Source organism: Bombina bombina, chromosome 1, assembly GCF_027579735.1.
Source record: "Bombina bombina isolate aBomBom1 chromosome 1, aBomBom1.pri, whole genome shotgun sequence".
Taxonomy (NCBI): domain Eukaryota; kingdom Metazoa; phylum Chordata; class Amphibia; order Anura; family Bombinatoridae; genus Bombina; species Bombina bombina.
In genome coordinates this window covers 1,014,718,076-1,014,736,094 of record NC_069499.1, presented here as the reverse complement: position 1 = coordinate 1,014,736,094, position 18,019 = coordinate 1,014,718,076, and the positions used below count along the sequence as shown (strand labels likewise).

The following is an 18,019-nucleotide window of genomic DNA, read 5'->3' as shown; positions in this document are numbered from 1 at the left end:
TCTAATTAAATACTTTGTTCTTTACATAGTTGAATGTGCTGACAACAAAATCACACAAAAATTAAAAAATGGAAATCAAAATTTTCAACCCATGGAGGTCTGGATTTGGAGTCACACTCAAAATTAAAGTGGAAAAACACACTACAGGCAGATCCAACTTTGATGTAATGTCCTTAAAACAAGTCAAAATGAGGCTCAGTAGTGTGTGTGGCCTCCACGTGCCTGTATGACCTCCCTACAACGCCTGTGCATGCTCCTGATGAGGTGGCGGATGGTCTCCTGAGGGATCTCCTCCCAGACCTGGACTAAAGCATCCACCAACTCCTGGACAGTCTGTGGTGCAAAGTGAAGTTGGTGGATGGAGCGAGACATGATGTCCCAGATGTGCTCAATTGGATTCAGGTCTGGGGAACGGGAGGGCCAGTCCATAGCATCAATGCCTTCGTCTTGCAGGAACTGCTGACACACTCCAGCCACATGAGGTCTAGCATTGTCTTGCATTAGGAGGAACCCAGGGCCAACCGCACCAGCATATGGTCTCACAAGGGGTCTGAGGATCTCATCTTGATACCTAATGGCAGTCAGGCTACCTCTGGCGAGCACATGGAGGGCTGTTCGGCCCCTCAAAGAAATGCCACCCCACACCATTACTGACCCACTGCCAAACTGGCCATGCTGGAGGATGTTGCAGGCAGCAGAACATTCTCCACGGCGTCTCCAGACTGTCACGTCTGTCAAATGTGCTCAGTGTGCCCCTGCTTTCATCTGTGAAGAGAACAGGGCGCCAGTGGCGAATTTGCCAATCTTGGTGTTCTCTGGCAAATGTCAAACGTCCTGCACGGTGTTGGACTGTAAGCACAACCCCCACCTGTTGACGTTGGGTCCTCATACCACCCTCATGGAGTCTGTTTCTGACCGTTTGAGCAGACACATGCACATTTGTGGCCTGCTGGAGGTCATTTTGCAGGGCTCTGGCAGTGCTCCTCCTGTTCCTCCTTGCACAAAGGCGGAGGTAGCGGTCCTGCTGCTGGGTTGTTGCCCTCCTACGGCCTCCTCCACGTCTCCTGATGTACTGGCCTGTCTCCTGGTAGCGCCTCCATGCTCTGGACACTACGCTGACAGACACAGCAATCCTTCTTGCCACAGCTCGCACTGATGTGCCATCCTGGATGAGCTGCACTACCTGAGCCACTTGTGTGGGTTGTAGACTCCGTCTCATGCTACCACTAGAGTGCAAGCACCACCAGCATTCAAAAGTGACCATAACATCAGCCAGAAAGCATAGGAACTGAGAAGTGGTCTGTGGTCACCACCTGCAGAACCACTCCTTTATTGGGGGTGTCTTGCTAATTGCCTATAATTTCCACCTGTTGTCTATCCCATTTGCACAACAGCATGTGAAATTGATTGTCACTCAGTGTTGCTTCCTAAGTGGACAGTTTGATTTCACAGAAGTGTGATTGACTTGGAGATACATTGTGTTGTTTAAGTGTTCCCTTTATTTTTTTGAGCAGTGTATTTATGAAAGCTTTTACCCCAAATCAATTTGTTGATTATATATTTGATCTGTTTCTTCAGGCTGGAAGGAAAATAAGAATGACACAGGATTAACAGTTTTTTATGTCCTTGTCTATCTGAAGTTGTGATGTTGACTCTTTTGGTAACTAAATATCTGTTTAATTTCTTCCCTAAGGACAGTACGGGATGGACATGAATTGCACATTCACCCAACATCTGTGCTATATGCAGAAAAACCTCCAAACTGGTGAGAGAGAGTTCATGCCTTGTATCCATGTGTCTGTACTTTGTAATGGTGACACGCAGGAACACTGATTTTTCATTTGTAATTTTGTATGTCTGACCTGAGTTCTGACTGTTACATGCTACAATTGTTATGCTCTGCACCACTGTGTCTTGTTTGTGTTTGTGACAAGTAATATTTCTACCTATGTGTTGTGATTATTTTGTATGATACTTGAAGGGGAGATAACTCAGGAGGTATAAGCTGCCTGTTCCTGTAATACGTCACACTATCTGCTGATTATTTTGACACTGTATTGTTTTTATAGGGTGCTGTTTAGCGAGGTTATCCAGACAAGTAAATATTACATGCGAGACGTGACATCCGTTGAGTCGGCCTGGCTTCTGGAGCTTGCACCGCACTTCTACCAGCAGGGGACGGTATGTAACTAATTATTTAACTGGGGCAACACACACACCTACCTACCTACCTACATGTACTTGTACATATTATGCAACCAACACACACAGATTGTTTCTAGTTAAATTTATTCTCTCTCTCTCTCTCTCTCTCTCTCTCTCTCTCTCTCTCTCTCTCTCTCTCTCTCTCTCTCTATATATATATATATATATATATATATATATATATATATATATATATATATATATATATATATATATATATATATATATATATACACACACACACACCTACCTCGTTTTATTGTTTGTTTTTTTACAAATTGATGATTTGCAGCAAACCTGCGTCAGGCAAGTTTATCAGCGCCAGATGATGATTAGCATTTTTTTAGCAATAAAGTATTTTTTAACTAAGGTATGTACATTGTTTTTTTTATACATAATGCTATTGCACACTGAACCCAATTTTTTTCTTTCATGATTCAGATAGAGCATGCAATTTTAAGCAACATTTTAATTTACTATTATTATCAATTTTTCTTGGTTCTCGTTGTATCTTTATTTGAAAATGCAGGAATGTAAGCTTATGCGCCAGCCCATCTTTGGTTCAGCACCTGGGTGGCGCTTGCTGATTGGTGGCTAAATGTAGTCACCAATCAGCAAGCGCTATCCAGGGTGCTTAACCAAAAAGGGCCAGCTCCTATGCTTACATTCCTGCTTTTTTTAAATAAAGATACCAAGAGAATGAAGAAAAATTGATACTAGGAGTAAATTAGAAAATTGCTTAAAATTGCATGCTGTATCTGAATCATGAAAGAAAAAAATTGTGTTTAGTGTCCCTTTTAATAGACTACAGTATAGTGTAAACATAACTTTTATGTATGCATTGGAAAACAAACAAATTTGTGTGGCTCACTTTATTGTGATATTCACTTTATTGCATTGGTCTGGAGCCAAAACCACAATATCTCTGAGGTATGCCTTTATAGAGTACCTTGCCAAATTATTACACCCATTCTTAATAGTGTTGATTTCTTTTTTAGTTTTGTAACCATTTCTTATTCAATGTTATATTAGCAACATCTGCAATACATATGTACGTGTAATTTGATCCATTTTTTTTATTCTTTACAGAACTACGTGATAAACCTATAATTTCAGCAGTCTTGTACTGCAACATGTTTTCTTGCTTTCAACAGGATGATTACTTGACCGACTTTCTTTAATAAGTCACTTTGTTTACCCATCTGCAAAAAACATACATTTGTCAATTTACCAAATATTTTAGTGGTATTACATCTAATTACACATAAATATGTATTGCAGATGTTGCCAATATAAAAAGTAATAAGAAATGGGTACAAAACTAAAAAAATCAATCAACACTAATAAGAATAAATATAAAAAAAAATATAAAAAATAAATAAATATATATATATATATATATATATATATATACACACACACACACACAGGGCTCCAAATTTCAAGTCCTAAGCTACTAGCCAGGACAAAATGTTACTGGCCACTTCTAATCACACCCACTACTTCACCCCCTCTTTCCATATGTTAAGCTATAGTGAAACATTTCCTTCCTAAGATAGGGAGAGTCCACGGCCTCATTCCTTACTGTTGGGAAATACAACACCTGGCCACCAGGAGGAGGCAATGATACCCCAGCCAAAGGCTTAAATATCCCTCCCACTTCCTCATTACCCCAGTCATTATTAAGTGTCAGAAGATTCGGAGAGTCCTGAATAGGACTGGAGTTTTAAGTAGTCTTGTCAACCTCTCAGTGAGAGTATTGATAAAAGTTAGAGTCTGGAGATGCAGGGAAAGTTTTTCTGCGAAACCATCCAGACTACTGCTAACAGCTCCTAAGCAATCTGTGTTGACGAGTTTTACTGCCTGCTTTCTCTCACTCAAGTCCATGTCAGGAATGCTGCTATAGGACTGTCACACTTGAGAGGCTGTGTTCTGTTCCACAGCATGGATTCTGGAGGTAAGATCGTTTCAATTTTTACACATAAAACGCTATAACAGGGTCACAGTGTGGCTCCTTTATACCTTGATAGGATCCAGGGTTAATATACTCTGAAGGGGGTTTATTGAACAGTTGGGGTTAATTAATCAGTGTATTAATTATTTACATGCTGCTTTGTATGATTTTTTTTTCTGGGCTGATAGACTCATGGTGTTTTTAGCTGGAACAAACAGGTTTCACTTTTAAGGTTCACTTTCGTTTTTAAAAGTGTTGCACAGCTCCTATTACTTGCTGTACTTGTAATAACAGGGGAAGTATTGTCTTGCACTCCATTCCGGCTGAGACTTGAACCTGAGAAAAGCATTTTCTCTGTTAACTGTCTGGGTCTAGGAGGTGGTGAGTGCCCCAGCCATTGGGAGTATAAAGATGCAGTTTTCTATAATAAAAAACGTTTTTATTTTTTGTTGTCCTGTGGGTATAACCTGAGATATGGAAGACTCTCACTTGTTAGAAGGTACTCCTTCTGTATTAAATCATACCTGTTTAAATTGTGAGGAGGCTGTGGTTTTCCCGCCCACTTAATTATGTTCCACATGCCTTAACACTGTTATAAAGTCTAAGAAAGGAGACGAGCCTGCTAAAGCTCTTAGTCCCTCTGAGCCGTCTACCTGTCAGGACTCGGCGTCCCGTGAGATTACTACCCTTGCTACATTATCCACTCCACATGCAATTCCCCATCCGGAGGGGGCCTTCTTCCTGCGGACTTTGCCGTGCAGTTACAAATGGCGGTGTCTGCGGCCTTCAGTGCATTACCTCGCTTTAACAAACGCAAGAGAAAGGTTAAACATAGCTCTGATGACCCGGAGTCATCTAAATATTTATCGGATTTAGCTATTATGTCACAGTTATCCGATGATGAGTTAACCTTTGTAGCTTCAGAGGGTGAACTTTCTGGGTTGGAGTCCTTAGCGTCTAAGCCTCCTGCTGTGGAGGAACCGTCCTTTAGATTTAAAATTGAGCAAGTTTTTTTTTTATTAATGGAGGTTATGTCTGTTAGAGGTTCCAGAGGCCGCACTGCCTGAAGAACCAATTAAACCTAAATTAGACAAAATTTACGAAGACAGGAAAGTTCTTTTGACTTTTCCTGTGCCCTTTAAGAAGGCGAACATTATTAAGAATGGGAAAGAATTGGTTCTTCCTTTTCCCTCTCGTCTACTTTTAAAAAGTTGTTCTCTGTCCCGGACTCTCAACTGGATTTGTGGGGCTCCATTCCTAAGGTGGATGGGGCTATCTCTACGCTTGCTAAACTTACTAATATACTTCTTGAGGATAGTTCTTCTTTCAGAGAGCTGATGGATAAGAAAATGGAAACCTTTTTGAGAAAAATGTTTCAACATACAGGAATTTTGGTTTAACCGGTGGCTGCAGTTGCCGGAGCGGCTTCCTACTGGTGCGACTCTTTGTTGGAACTCATTGAGGTGGAGTTTTCCAAGTCAGAATTAAAGCTCTGAGAATTGTTAATTCTTTTATCTGTGATGCAAACGTGCAAATTATTTGCCTAAATGCAAAGGCCTCTGGCTTTGCGGTCCTAACCCGCCGGGCGCTCTGGCTAAAGTCCTGGTCTGTGGATATGACTTCTAAGTCCAGACTCCTTTCTCTTCCCTTCAAGGGAAAGATTTTATTTGGTCCAGGCCTTGACTCCATTATTTCTACGGTTACCGGAGGCAAGGGTGCCTTCCTACCGCAAGAAAAGAAGAACAAGTCTAAGGGACGACAATCTTCTAATTTTCTTTCCTTTCATCCTGACAAATCTCAACGACAACAATCCTTCTCCAAGCCTGAGCAACCTAAGAGTACTTGGAAGCCGGCACAGTCCTGGAATAAATCCAATATGAAGAAGTCCACCAAAAAACAAATCAGCATGAAGGGGCGGCCCCTGATCCGGGATCGGATCATGTAGGGAGCAGACTGTCTCTTTTTTCAGATGCCTGGTTCAAGGACGTACAGGATTCATGGGTCCTGGAGGTGGTATCTCAAGGATACAAGATAGGCTTTAAATCTCATCCGCCAAGGGGCAGATTCCTTCTCTTAAATCTGTCTACCAGACCAGAAAAGAGGGATGCCTTTTTAGGGTACGTTCGGGATCTATCCTCCTTAGGAGTCATTGTCCCGGTGCCTATCGAAGAAAGAGGTTTGGGGTTTTATTCAAACCTTTTCGTGGTCCCAAAGAAGGAGGGAACTTTCCGCCCAATTCTGGACCTAAAGTGCTTAAACAAATTTCTCAGTGCCCCTTCCTTCAAGATGGAGATAAGGTCCATCCTTCCTTTAATTCAGGAAGTCCAGTTTATTACCACTATAGATCTGAAGGACGCTTACCGTAATGTTCCAATCCACAGGGAACACTTTCAGTTCCTGAGGCTTGCATTCCTGGACCAGCACTTCCAGTTCATTGCCCTTCTGTTTGGCCTAGATACTGCTCCAAGAATCTTTAAGAAGGTTCTGGGGGCTCTTCTAGCCGTTGCCAGAACTCATGGTATTGCAGTAGCCCCATAATTGGACGATATTCTGGTGCAAGCACCATCCTTTTGTCTTCCGGAAGAATTCTCAGAGTCCCTTCTCAGTCTTCTTCGATCACATGGATGGAAGATAAACTTGGAATAGAGTTCTCTTATCCTAAGTACCAGGGTATAATTCCAGGCTACTATATTATAGACTCCATATCCATGAGGATATTTCTAACAGACCAGAGATGTTGCAAGCTAACTTCGGCATGTCTTGCCCTCCGGACCTCCTTGAGTCCCTCTGTGGCTCAGTGTATGGAGGTGATTGGTCTCATGGTGTCCTGCATAGACATCATTCCTTTTTCCAGGTTCTGTCTCAGACCTTTACAACTGTGCATGCTGAGGCAGTGGAACGGCAATCATTCAGATCTGTCTCCACAGATTGTATTAGACAGCCAGTTGAGAGAATCACTCTCTTGGTGGCTCTGTCCAGATCATCTGTGTCCTTAGGGACATGCTTCTTAAGACCATCCTGGGAGATTGTGACTACGGACGCAAGCCTATCCGGATGGGGAGCTGTTTGGGGTGCCAGGAAGGCACAGGGGTTGTGGACTCAGGCGGAATCCTTCCTCCCGATCAATATTTTGGAACTATGGGCAATCTTGAAGGCCTTAAAGGCTTGGCCACTTCTGGCTTAGTCCCAGGTTATCAGATTCCAATCAGACAATATAACCTGGCTTACATCAACCGTCAGGGGGGAAATGAGAAGTTCCTTGGAGATGAAGGAAGTATCTCAGATTCTGGAGTGGGCGGAGGCCCACAGCTGTTCGCTGTCAGCGATCCACATTCCGGGTGTGGACAACTGGGAGGCGGATTTTCTCAGCAGGCAATCCTTCCATCCAGGGGAATGGTCTCTCCATCCCGAGGTGTTTGCAGAGATATGCAGCAAGTGGGGGACGCCGGAAATAGATCTCATGGCGTCCCGTCTCAATACCAAGCTACCCAGGTACGTGTCGAGCGATCCCCAAGCGGATCTAATAGATGCACTAGCAGTGCCCTGAAGGTTCAAATTCGTATATCTTTCTTTCATGTAATTGGCAAGAATCCATGAGCTAGTGACGTATGGGATATACATTCCTACCAGGAGGGGCAAAGTTTCCCAAACCTCAAAATGCCTATAAATACACCCCTCACCACACCCACAATTCAGTTTTTACAAACTTTGCCTCCCATTGAGGTGGTGAAGTAAGTTTTTGCTAGATTTCTACGTTGATATGCGCTTTGCAGCAGGCTGAAGCCCGGTTTTCCTCTCAGAGTGCAGTGAATGTCAGAGGGATGTGTAGAGAGTATTGCCTATTTGAATACCATGGTCTTCCTCTAGGGGATCTATTTCATAGGTTCTCTGTTACCGGTCGTAGAGATTTCTTCTCCTACTTCCCTTTTCAGATCGACGATATACTCTTATATACCATTACCTCTACTGATTCTCGTTTCAGTACTGGTTTGGCTATCTACTTTATGTAGATGAGTGTCTTTGGGTAAGTAAGTCTTATTTTATTTATGACACTCTCAGCTATGGTTTGGCACTTTATATGTAAAGTTCTAAATATATGTTTTATACTTATATTTGCCATGATTCAGGTCAATCAGTTTATTTTCTTTCTTTCAGACTGTCAGTTTCATTTTTTGGGAAAATGCATATGAATGAAATATTTTTCTTACCTAAATTTTCAATTTACTTTTTTCCTTTAAATTGCGGGCTGTTAGGCTCGCGGGTGCAAAAAATGCTAGAATTTATTGCGTCATTTTTTGGCGCGAGATTGACGTTTGTCTAACGTCAATGACGTCATTTCCAGCGTCGTAGTTGACGCCGGAAGTTTTCACATAGTTGCGTCATTTTTGACTCTCGTGTTTATTTCAGACGTTTTTGGCGCCAAAAAATATGTGGGCGTCATACTTGCCGCCAGTTTTTACATTATTTAAGTCTCACTTTTTAGTTGCTTCTGGTTTCTAGAGGCTTGTTCTGTTTGCATTTTTTCCCATTCCTGAAACTGTCATTTAAGGAATTTGATAATTTTGCTCTATATGTTGTTTTTCTATTACATATTGCAAGATATTCCAAAAACTGTTCCTGTATCAGAAAATACTGTTGGATTCCTGATGACTGATATCAGTCCTACCAAAGCTAAGTTCATTTATTTTAATGTTATGAATTTTATCTTTAGCTATGGTTTGTAATATGTTATCATGATAAACTTTCACATGCAGAGTCCATTAGTATTTATGCATTATCTATTGCTATTCTTTTTACATCTAATGTACAAGATATACCTAGGAATCTATGAGAATGTTTTTCTGATTCTATCCTAAAGGCTTTGTCTGACATCTCGCCTTCTAATAAAATTTATAGGTCTTTTTTAAACTTCTCATTTAGTTGATGAATTTTTAAATGACCGACAACATACTGAATTATCCTTCTCTGATGATGTTTTTTCTCATTTAGAATATACTTCATCAGATATTTGACACTAACAAATCTACTTTTTTATTTTAGAGTACATTCGTTGTTGAAAAGGTGTTGATTATATTGGATATTGAGGAGTCCAGTTCTTTTGATTTAAGACTGGCTAACATTTAAATTCTGATCATTAACCTCCTGTGGTTTCTTCAGAGGTTTTTTTCCATGATACTAGGGAATGGAATAGGCCTGGGACTTCTTTTTTAAGGTTTTTAAATTGTATCCTTAGTTAATGGGGCTATCTCTACTCTTGCTAAACATACTACTATTCCTATAGAAAATAGTATTTATTTTTTCCTTCAGATGGGAAACTTGTATCTTATCTAAGGAAAATTATTTTATCTCAGGTCCTTTTCTTAGGCCTGCAATTTATTTTGCTGATGTTGCAAATGCTTCAACTTTCTGTTTGGATACTTTAGTGCAACAAGTATCGGATTATGATTGGTTTTAGCATTGTTAAGTTAATCAACATGCTAATAATTTCATTTGTGTCGTCATTTTTTTGATATTTTCACAATTGAGGTTTAATCTATGTCTTTAGCTATTTTTAGCTAGAAGAACTTTGTGACTTAATCTTGGAATGCTAATTTGATTTCTAAAAATTCATATTTCTTTTTTTCCAAGGTAATCAATTATTTTGTTCACAATTGGATTCAATTTTTTCCAACTGTTACTCTGGGGAAGGGAGTTTTTTGTTGCTTCAAGATTGAGTTCTAAGAGTAAATCTTAAGCTTATATTAGTTTGTTCTTAATAAGGAACGGAATCCTAATTCTTCCCCAAGTAACATGTTTATAATTGGAAGCTTTCTTCAACATGGAATGAATTTAAACTATTTAAAAGATCAAAGTCAGCCCCCTAAATTTGCATGTAGGTGCGTTTTTTTTATTCCAGCTTAGCTGGTAAGGGGCAGGTTTTGACTTTTTTAAATTTGTTTGGTTCAATTCGGTCCAAACTTCTTAGATTGGGGTACTGAATAGGATTCAGAGTAAAACCGCCTGTGAAGTTTTTTCTCTCTAGCATATTCCAGCTATTCCAGTAAAGGCTCACACTTTTCTGAAGTATGTTTCAGACCTGTATGTGTTGGGTACTTGTGAGGCGCGGCTGGTTACCCATTGGGGTCTCAAGGCACTGCTCAAACCTGGAGTTATCTGGGGTATTCATACCAGTTCCATTTCAGGAACAGGGTTTGGGGTTTTGTTCAAAACTAATTATTGTCCCAAAGATAGAAAATCTTTTTGATTTGTCATATAAGAGTTCCTTCTTTCAGAATGGTGTTTATATGGTCTATTCTGCCTTTTTGGTCAGTAAGGGCATTACTTGTTTACAATAGATACAATAAGATGCATATCTTCTTCTGTTTTCATTCAGATTATTTTCATTTTCTGAGATTCTCTTTTTTTGACAAGCATTACCAATTTGTTGCTTTTCCTTCTGGTCTAGCAACAGCTCTGAGAATCTTTTCAAGCTTCTCAGTGTTTTCTTATTTGGACGATCTCGTGGTACTGGCTCAGTCTTTTCGTTCTGCAGAATCTCATACGATTCAACTTTTGTTGTTTCTTCTAAGACATGGTTGGAGGATCTTTTTATCAAAAGATCCTTGGTTGCTCAGACAAAGGTCACCTTTTTTAGGTTTCCAAATAGATTGTGTCAATGTCTTTGTCTCTAACAGACAGGAAACAATTATATTGGGTTCAGTTTGTCGGAACCTTCAGTCTCTATTATTTCCTTCAGTAGCTATATGCATGGAAGTTTTAGGTCTCATGGCTGCAGCATTGGTTTCAATTCCCTTTGCTCATTTTCATATGAAACCTTTCCAGTTTTTTTATGCTGAATTAATGGTGCAGGGATTCTAGGATATCATTTTTAATATCTTTGAATTCCAATGTTCAACTATCTTTGACTTGGTGGTTAGATCACCATCATATAGTTCTACGGGTCTCTTCGATTCATCCAACCTGGACCTTGATCACTACAGATGCGATTCTTTTAGGTTGGGAGGCTGTCTGGGGATCTCTGTCAGCACAAGGGGTTTGGAAATCTCAGGAGGCGAGATTACCATTCAATATTTTGGAACTCCGTGCATTCTCAGAGTTCGTCAGTTTTGGCTTCTTTTTGAAGAGAGAGACGTTATTGTTTTTCAGACAGACAATGTCACAACTGTGGCGTATGTCAATCATCAGGGTGGGACTCTCAGTCCTTAGGCTGTGAAAGAAGTATCTTGGATACTTGCTTGGGCTAAATCCAGCTCCTGTCTAATTTCTGCGGTCCATTTCCCAGGTTTAGACAATTGGGAAGCGGATTATCTCTGTCAATCAAGCTTTACATCCGGGAGAATGGTCTCTTTACCCAGATGTGTTTTTCCAGTAATAGTTCTGATGGCATCTCATCTAAACAAGGAAACTTCCCAGGTACCTATTCAGGTCCAGATATCCTAAGGCGGAAACAGTGTATGCATTGACACTTCCTTGGAGTTATCAATCTGCCTATATTTTCGCTCCTTCTGGTTCTTCTTTTTTAGAGTGATTTTTCAAAATCATCATGGAGCAATCGTTTGTGCTGCTGGTGGCTCCAGCATGGCCACTCAGGTTTTGGTATATGGTTCTTGTTCGGATGTCCAGTTGCCAACCTTGGTCACTTCCATTTAGGCCAGACCTTATATCTTAAGATTCATTTTTTCCATCAGGAATTCAAATTATTAAATTTGATGGTATGGAAATTTAAACGCTTAGTCATAGAGGTTTCTCTGACTTAGTGATTAATACTATGTTGCAGGTTCGTAAATCTGTGTCTAGAAAGATTTATTATCGAGTTTGGAAGACTTACATCTTATGATGCTATTCTCATATTTTCTCTTGGCATTCTTTTAGAATTCCTAGGATTTTTATAGTTTTTTCATAAGGTTTTGTCTGCAAGTTCCTTGAAAGGACAAATCTCTGCTCTTTCTGTACTGTTTCACAGAAAAAAATGCTAATCTTTCTGATATTCATTGTTTTGTTCAGGCTTTGGTTCGTATCAAGCCTGTCATTAAGCCAATTTCTCCTCCTTGGAGTCTTAATTTGGTTCTGAGGGCTTAGCAGGCTCTTTCGTTTGAACATATGCATTCTTTGGGCATTGAATTACTTTCATGGAAAGTATTGTTCCTTTTGGCCATCTCTTCTGCTAGAAGAGTTTCTGAGTTATCTGCTCTTTCTTGTGAATCTCCTTTTTCTGATTTTTTCATCAGGATAAGGCGGTGTTGCGGACTTCATTTAAATTTTTACCTAAAGTTGTGAATTCTAACAACATTAGTAGAGAAATTTTTGTCCCTTCATTGTGTCCTAATCCTAAGAATTCTCTGGAGAGATCTTTACATTCTTTGGATGTAGTAAGAGCTTTGAAATATTATGTTGAAGCTACTAAAGATTTCAGAAAGACTTCTAGTCTATTTGTTTTCTTTTCTGGTTCTAGGAAGGTCAGAAGGCTTCTGCCTTTTCTTTGGCGTCTTGGTTAAAGTCTTTCATCATGCTTATGTGGAGTCGGGTAAATCCCTGCCTCAAAGGATTACGGCTCATTCTACTAGGTCAGTTTCTACTTCCTGGGCTTTTAGGAATGAAGCTTTTGTTGATCAGATTTGCAAAGCAGCAACTTGGTCTTCTTTGCATACTTTTACTAAATTCTACAATTTTTATGTTTTTTCTTCTTCAGAAGCAGTTTTTGGTAGAAAATTACTTCAGGCAGCTGTTTCAGTTTGATTCTTCTGCTTATAATTTCAGTTTTTTTCTTTATAAGATTAAAACTTTTTGATTTGGGTTGTGGATTATTTTTCTCAGCGGAATTGGCTGTCTTTATTTTATCCCTCCCTCTCTAGTGACTCTTGCGTGGAAGTTCCACATCTTGGGTATCTGCTATCCCATACGTCACTAGCTCATGGACTCTTGCCAATTACATGAAAGAAAACATAATTTATGTAAGAACTTACCTGATAAATTCATTTCTTTCATATTGGCAAGAGTCCATGAGGCCCACCCTTTTTGTGGTGGTTATGATATTTTTGTATAAAGCACAATTATTCCAATTCCTTGTTTGATGCTTTCGCTCCTTTCTTATCACCCCACTTCTTGGCTATTCGTTAAACTGAATTGTGGGTGTGGTGAGGGGTGTATTTATAGGCATTTTGAGGTTTGGGAAACTTTGCCCCTCCTGGTAGGAATATATATCCCATACGTCACTAGCTCATGGAATCTTGCCAATATGAAAGAAATTAATTTATCAAGTAAGTTCTTACATAAATTATGTTTCTCCAACATAGGTGTGTCCGGTCCACGGCGTCATCCTTACTTGTGGGATATTCTCTTCCCCAACAGGAAATGGCAAAGAGCCCAGCAAAGCTGGTCACATGATCCCTCCTAGGCTCCGCCTACCCCAGTCATTCTCTTTGCCGTTGTACAGGCAACATCTCCACGGAGATGGCTTAGAGTTTTTTAGTGTTTAACTGTAGTTTTTCATTATTCAATCAAGAGTTTGTTATTTTCAAATAGTGCTGGTACGTACTATTTACTCAGAAACAGAAAAGAGATGAAGAGTTCTGTTTGTATGAGGAAAATGATTTTAGCAACCGTAACTAAAATCCATGGCTGTTCCACACAGGACTGTTGAGAGCAATTAACTTCAGTTGGGGGAACAGTTTGCAGTCTCTTGCTGCTTGAGGTATGACACATTCTAACAAGACGATGTAATGCTGGAAGCTGTCATTTTCCCTATGGGATCCGGTAAGCCATGTTTATTACGATTGTAAATAAGGGCTTCACAAGGGCTTATTTAAACTGTAGACTTTTTTTGGGCTAAATCGATTGATATTAACACTTATTTAGCCTTGAGGAATCATTTATTCTGGGTATTTTGATTTAATAATATCGGCAGGCACTGTTTTAGACACCTTATTCTTTAGGGGCTTTCCCAAAGCATAGGCAGAGTCTCATTTTCGCGCCGGTGTTGCGCACTTGTTTTTGAGAGGCATGGCATGCAGTCGCATGTGAGAGGAGCTCTGATACTTATAAAAGACTTCTGAAGGCGTCATTTGGTATCGTATTCCCCTTTGGGTTTGGTTGGGTCTCAGCAAAGCAGATACCAGGGACTGTAAAGGGGTTTAAAGCTTAAAACGGCTCCGGTTCCGTTATTTTAAGGGTTAAAGCTTCCAAAATTGGTGTGCAATATTTTCAAGGCTTTAAGACGCTGTGGTGAAAATTTGGTGAATTTTGAACAATTCCTTCATGTTTTTTCGCAATTGCAGTAATAAAGTGTGTTCAGTTTAAAATTTAAAGTGACAGTAACGGTTTTATTTTAAAACGTTTTTTGTACTTTCTAATCAAGTTTATGCCTGTTTAACATGTCTGAACTACCAGATAGACTGTGTTCTGAATGTGGGGAAGCCAGAATTCCTATTCATTTAAATAAATGTGATTTATGTGATAATGACAATGATGCCCAAGATGATTCCTCAAGTGAGGGGAGTAAGCATGGTACTGCATCATTCCCTCCTTCGTCTACACGAGTCTTGCCCACTCAGGAGGCCCCTAGTACATCTAGCGCGCCAATTCTCCTTACTATGCAACAATTAACGGCTGTAATGGATAATTCTGTCAAAAACATTTTAGCCAAAATGAACCCTTGTCAGCGTAAGCGTGGCTGCTCTGTTTTAGTTACTGAAGAGCATGACGACGCTGATATTAATATCTCTGAAGGGCCCCTAACCCAATCTGAGGGGGCCAGGGAGGTTTTGTCTGAGGGAGAAATTACTGATTTAGGGAACATTTCTCAGCAGGCTGAATCTGATGTGATTACATTTAAATTTAAATTGGAACATCTCCGCATTTTGCTTAAGGAGGTATTATCCACTCTGGATGATTGTGAAAATTTAGTCATCCCAGAGAAACTATGTAAAATGGACAAGTTCCTAGAGGTGCCGGGGCTCCCAGAAGCTTTTCCTATACCCAAGCGGGTGGCGGACATTGTTAATAAAGAATGGGAAAGGCCCGGTATTCCTTTCGTCCCTCCCCCCATATTTAAAAAATTGTTTCCTATGGTCGACCCCAGAAAGGACTTATGGCAGTCAGTCCCCAAGGTCGAGGGAGCGGTTTCTACTTTAAACAAACGCACCACTATTCCCATAGAGGATAGTTGTGCTTTCAAAGATCCTATGGATAAAAAATTAGAAGGTTTGCTTAAAAAGATGTTTGTTCAGCAGGGTTACCTTCTACAACCCATTTCATGCATTGTCCCTGTCACTACAGCCGCATATTTCTGGTTTGATGAACTGCTTAAGGTGCTCGATAGTGACTCTCCTCCTTATGAGGAGATTATGGACAGAATCAATGCTCTCAAATTGGCTAATTCTTTCACTCTAGACGCCTCTTTGCAATTGGCTAAGTTAGCGGCTAAGAACTCTGGGTTTGCTATTGTGGCGCGCAGAGCGCTTTGGTTGAAATCTTGGTCGGCTGATGCGTCTTCCAAGAACAAGCTACTAAACATTCCTTTCAAGGGGAAAACGCTGTTTGGTCCTGACTTGAAAGAGATTATCTCTGATATCACTGGGGGTAAGGGCCACGCCCTTCCTCAGGATCGGCCCTTCAAGGCAAAAAATAGACCTAATTTTCGTCCCTTTCGTAAAAACGGACCAGCCCAAGGTGCTACGTCCTCTAAGCAAGAGGGTAATACTTCTCAGGCCAAGCCAGCTTGGAGACCAATGCAAGGCTGGAACAAGGGAAAGCAGGCCAAGAAACCTGCCACTGCTACCAAGACAGCATGAAATATTGGCCCCCGATCCGGGACCGGATCTGGGGGGGGGCAGACTCTCTCTCTTCGCTCAGGCTTGGGCAAGAGATGTTCTGGATCCTTGGGCGCTAGAAATAGTCTCCCAGGGTTATCTTCTGGAATTCAAGGGACTTCCCCCAAGGGGGAGGTTCCACAAGTCGCAGTTGTCTTCAGACCACATAAAAAGACAGGCGTTCTTACATTGTGTAGAAGACCTGTTAAAAATGGGAGTGATTCATCCTGTTCCATTAAGAGAACAAGGGATGGGGTTCTACTCCAATCTGTTCATAGTTCCCAAAAAAGAGGGAACGTTCAGACCAATCCTAGATCTCAAGATCTTAAACAAATTTCTCAAGGTCCCATCGTTCAAGATGGAAACCATTCGAACTATCCTTCCTTCCATCCAGGAAGGTCAATTTATGACCACGGTGGATTTAAAGGATGCGTATCTACATATTCCTATCCACAAGGAACATCATCGGTTCCTAAGGTTTGCATTCCTGGACAAACATTACCAGTTCGTGGCGCTTCCTTTCGGATTAGCCACTGCTCCAAGGATTTTCACAAAGGTACTAGGGTCCCTTCTAGCGGTGCTAAGACCAAGGGGCATTGCAGTAGTACCTTACCTGGACGACATTCTGATTCAAGCGTCGTCCCTTCCTCAAGCAAAGGCTCACACGGACATTGTCCTGGCCTTTCTCAGATCTCACGGCTGGAAAGTGAACGTGGAAAAGAGTTCTCTATCCCCGTCAACAAGGGTTCCCTTCTTGGGAACAATTATAGACTCCTTAGAAATGAGGATCTTTCTAACAGAGGCCAGAAAAACAAAGCTTCTGGACTCTTGTCGGATACTTCATTCCGTTCCTCTTCCTTCCATAGCTCAGTGCATGGAAGTGATCGGGTTGATGGTGGCGGCGATGGACATAGTTCCTTTTGCGCGCATTCATCTAAGACCATTACAACTGTGCATGCTCAGTCAGTGGAATGGGGACTATACAGACTTGTCTCCGAAGATACAAGTAAATCAGAGGACCAGAGACTCACTCCGTTGGTGGCTGTCCCTGGACAATCTGTCTCAAGGGATGATGTTCCACAGACCAGAGTGGGTCATTGTCACGACCGACGCCAGTCTGATAGGCTGGGGCGCGGTCTGGGGATCCCTGAAAGCTCAGGGTCTTTGGTCTCGGGAAGAATCTCTTCTACCGATAAATATTCTGGAACTGAGAGCGATATTCAATGCGCTCCAGGCCTGGCCCCAGCTTGCGAGGACCAGGTTCATACGGTTTCAATCAGACAACATGACGACTGTTGCGTACATCAACCATCAGGGGGGAACAAGGAGTTCCCTAGCGATGGAAGAAGTAACCAAAATTATTCTTTGGGCGGAGTCTCACTCCTGCCACCTGTCTGCTATCCACATCCCAGGAGTGGAAAATTGGGAAGCGGATTTTCTGAGTCGTCAGACATTGCATCCGGGGGAGTGGGAACTCCATCCGGAAATCTTTGCCCAAGTCACTCACCTGTGGGGCATTCCAGACATGGATCTGATGGCCTCTCGTCAGAACTTCAAAGTTCCTTGCTACGGGGCCAGATCCAGGGATCCCAAGGCGGCTCTAGTGGATGCACTAGTAGCACCTTGGACCTTCAAACTAGCTTATGTGTTCCCGCCATTTCCTCTCATCCCCAGGCTGATAGCCAGGATCAAGCAGGAGAGGGCGTCGGTGATCTTGATAGCTCCTGCGTGGCCACGCAGGACTTGGTATGCAGATCTGGTGAATATGTCATCGGCTCCACCTTGGAAGCTACCTTTGAGACGAGACCTTCTTGTTCAGGGTCCGTTCGAACATCCGAATCTGGTTTCACTCCAGCTGACTGCTTGGAGATTGAACGCTTGATTTTATCGAAGCGAGGATTCTCAGATTCTGTGATCGATACTCTTGTTCAGGCCAGAAAGCCTGTGACTAGAAAGATTTACCACAAAATTTGGAAAAAAGGATTATCTGCAAGTTCCCTGAAGGGACAGATTTCTGCCTTGTCGGTATTACTTCACAAAAAGCTGGCAGCTG

The 18,019-nt window shown here is 41.4% G+C and overlaps 1 protein-coding gene across 1 annotated transcript in view; it reads left to right on the top strand.

Annotated features, from left to right (window-relative positions):
- Window positions 1-18,019, top strand: part of DHX35 (DEAH-box helicase 35) — a 254,621-nt gene that overhangs the window by 199,349 nt on the left and 37,253 nt on the right. Inside the window, exons 20-21 of the mRNA XM_053714905.1 lie at window positions 1,694-1,765; window positions 2,070-2,181. Coding sequence (XP_053570880.1) covers window positions 1,694-1,765; window positions 2,070-2,181 — 184 coding nt within the window. The remainder of the gene's footprint in view (window positions 1-1,693; window positions 1,766-2,069; window positions 2,182-18,019) is intronic.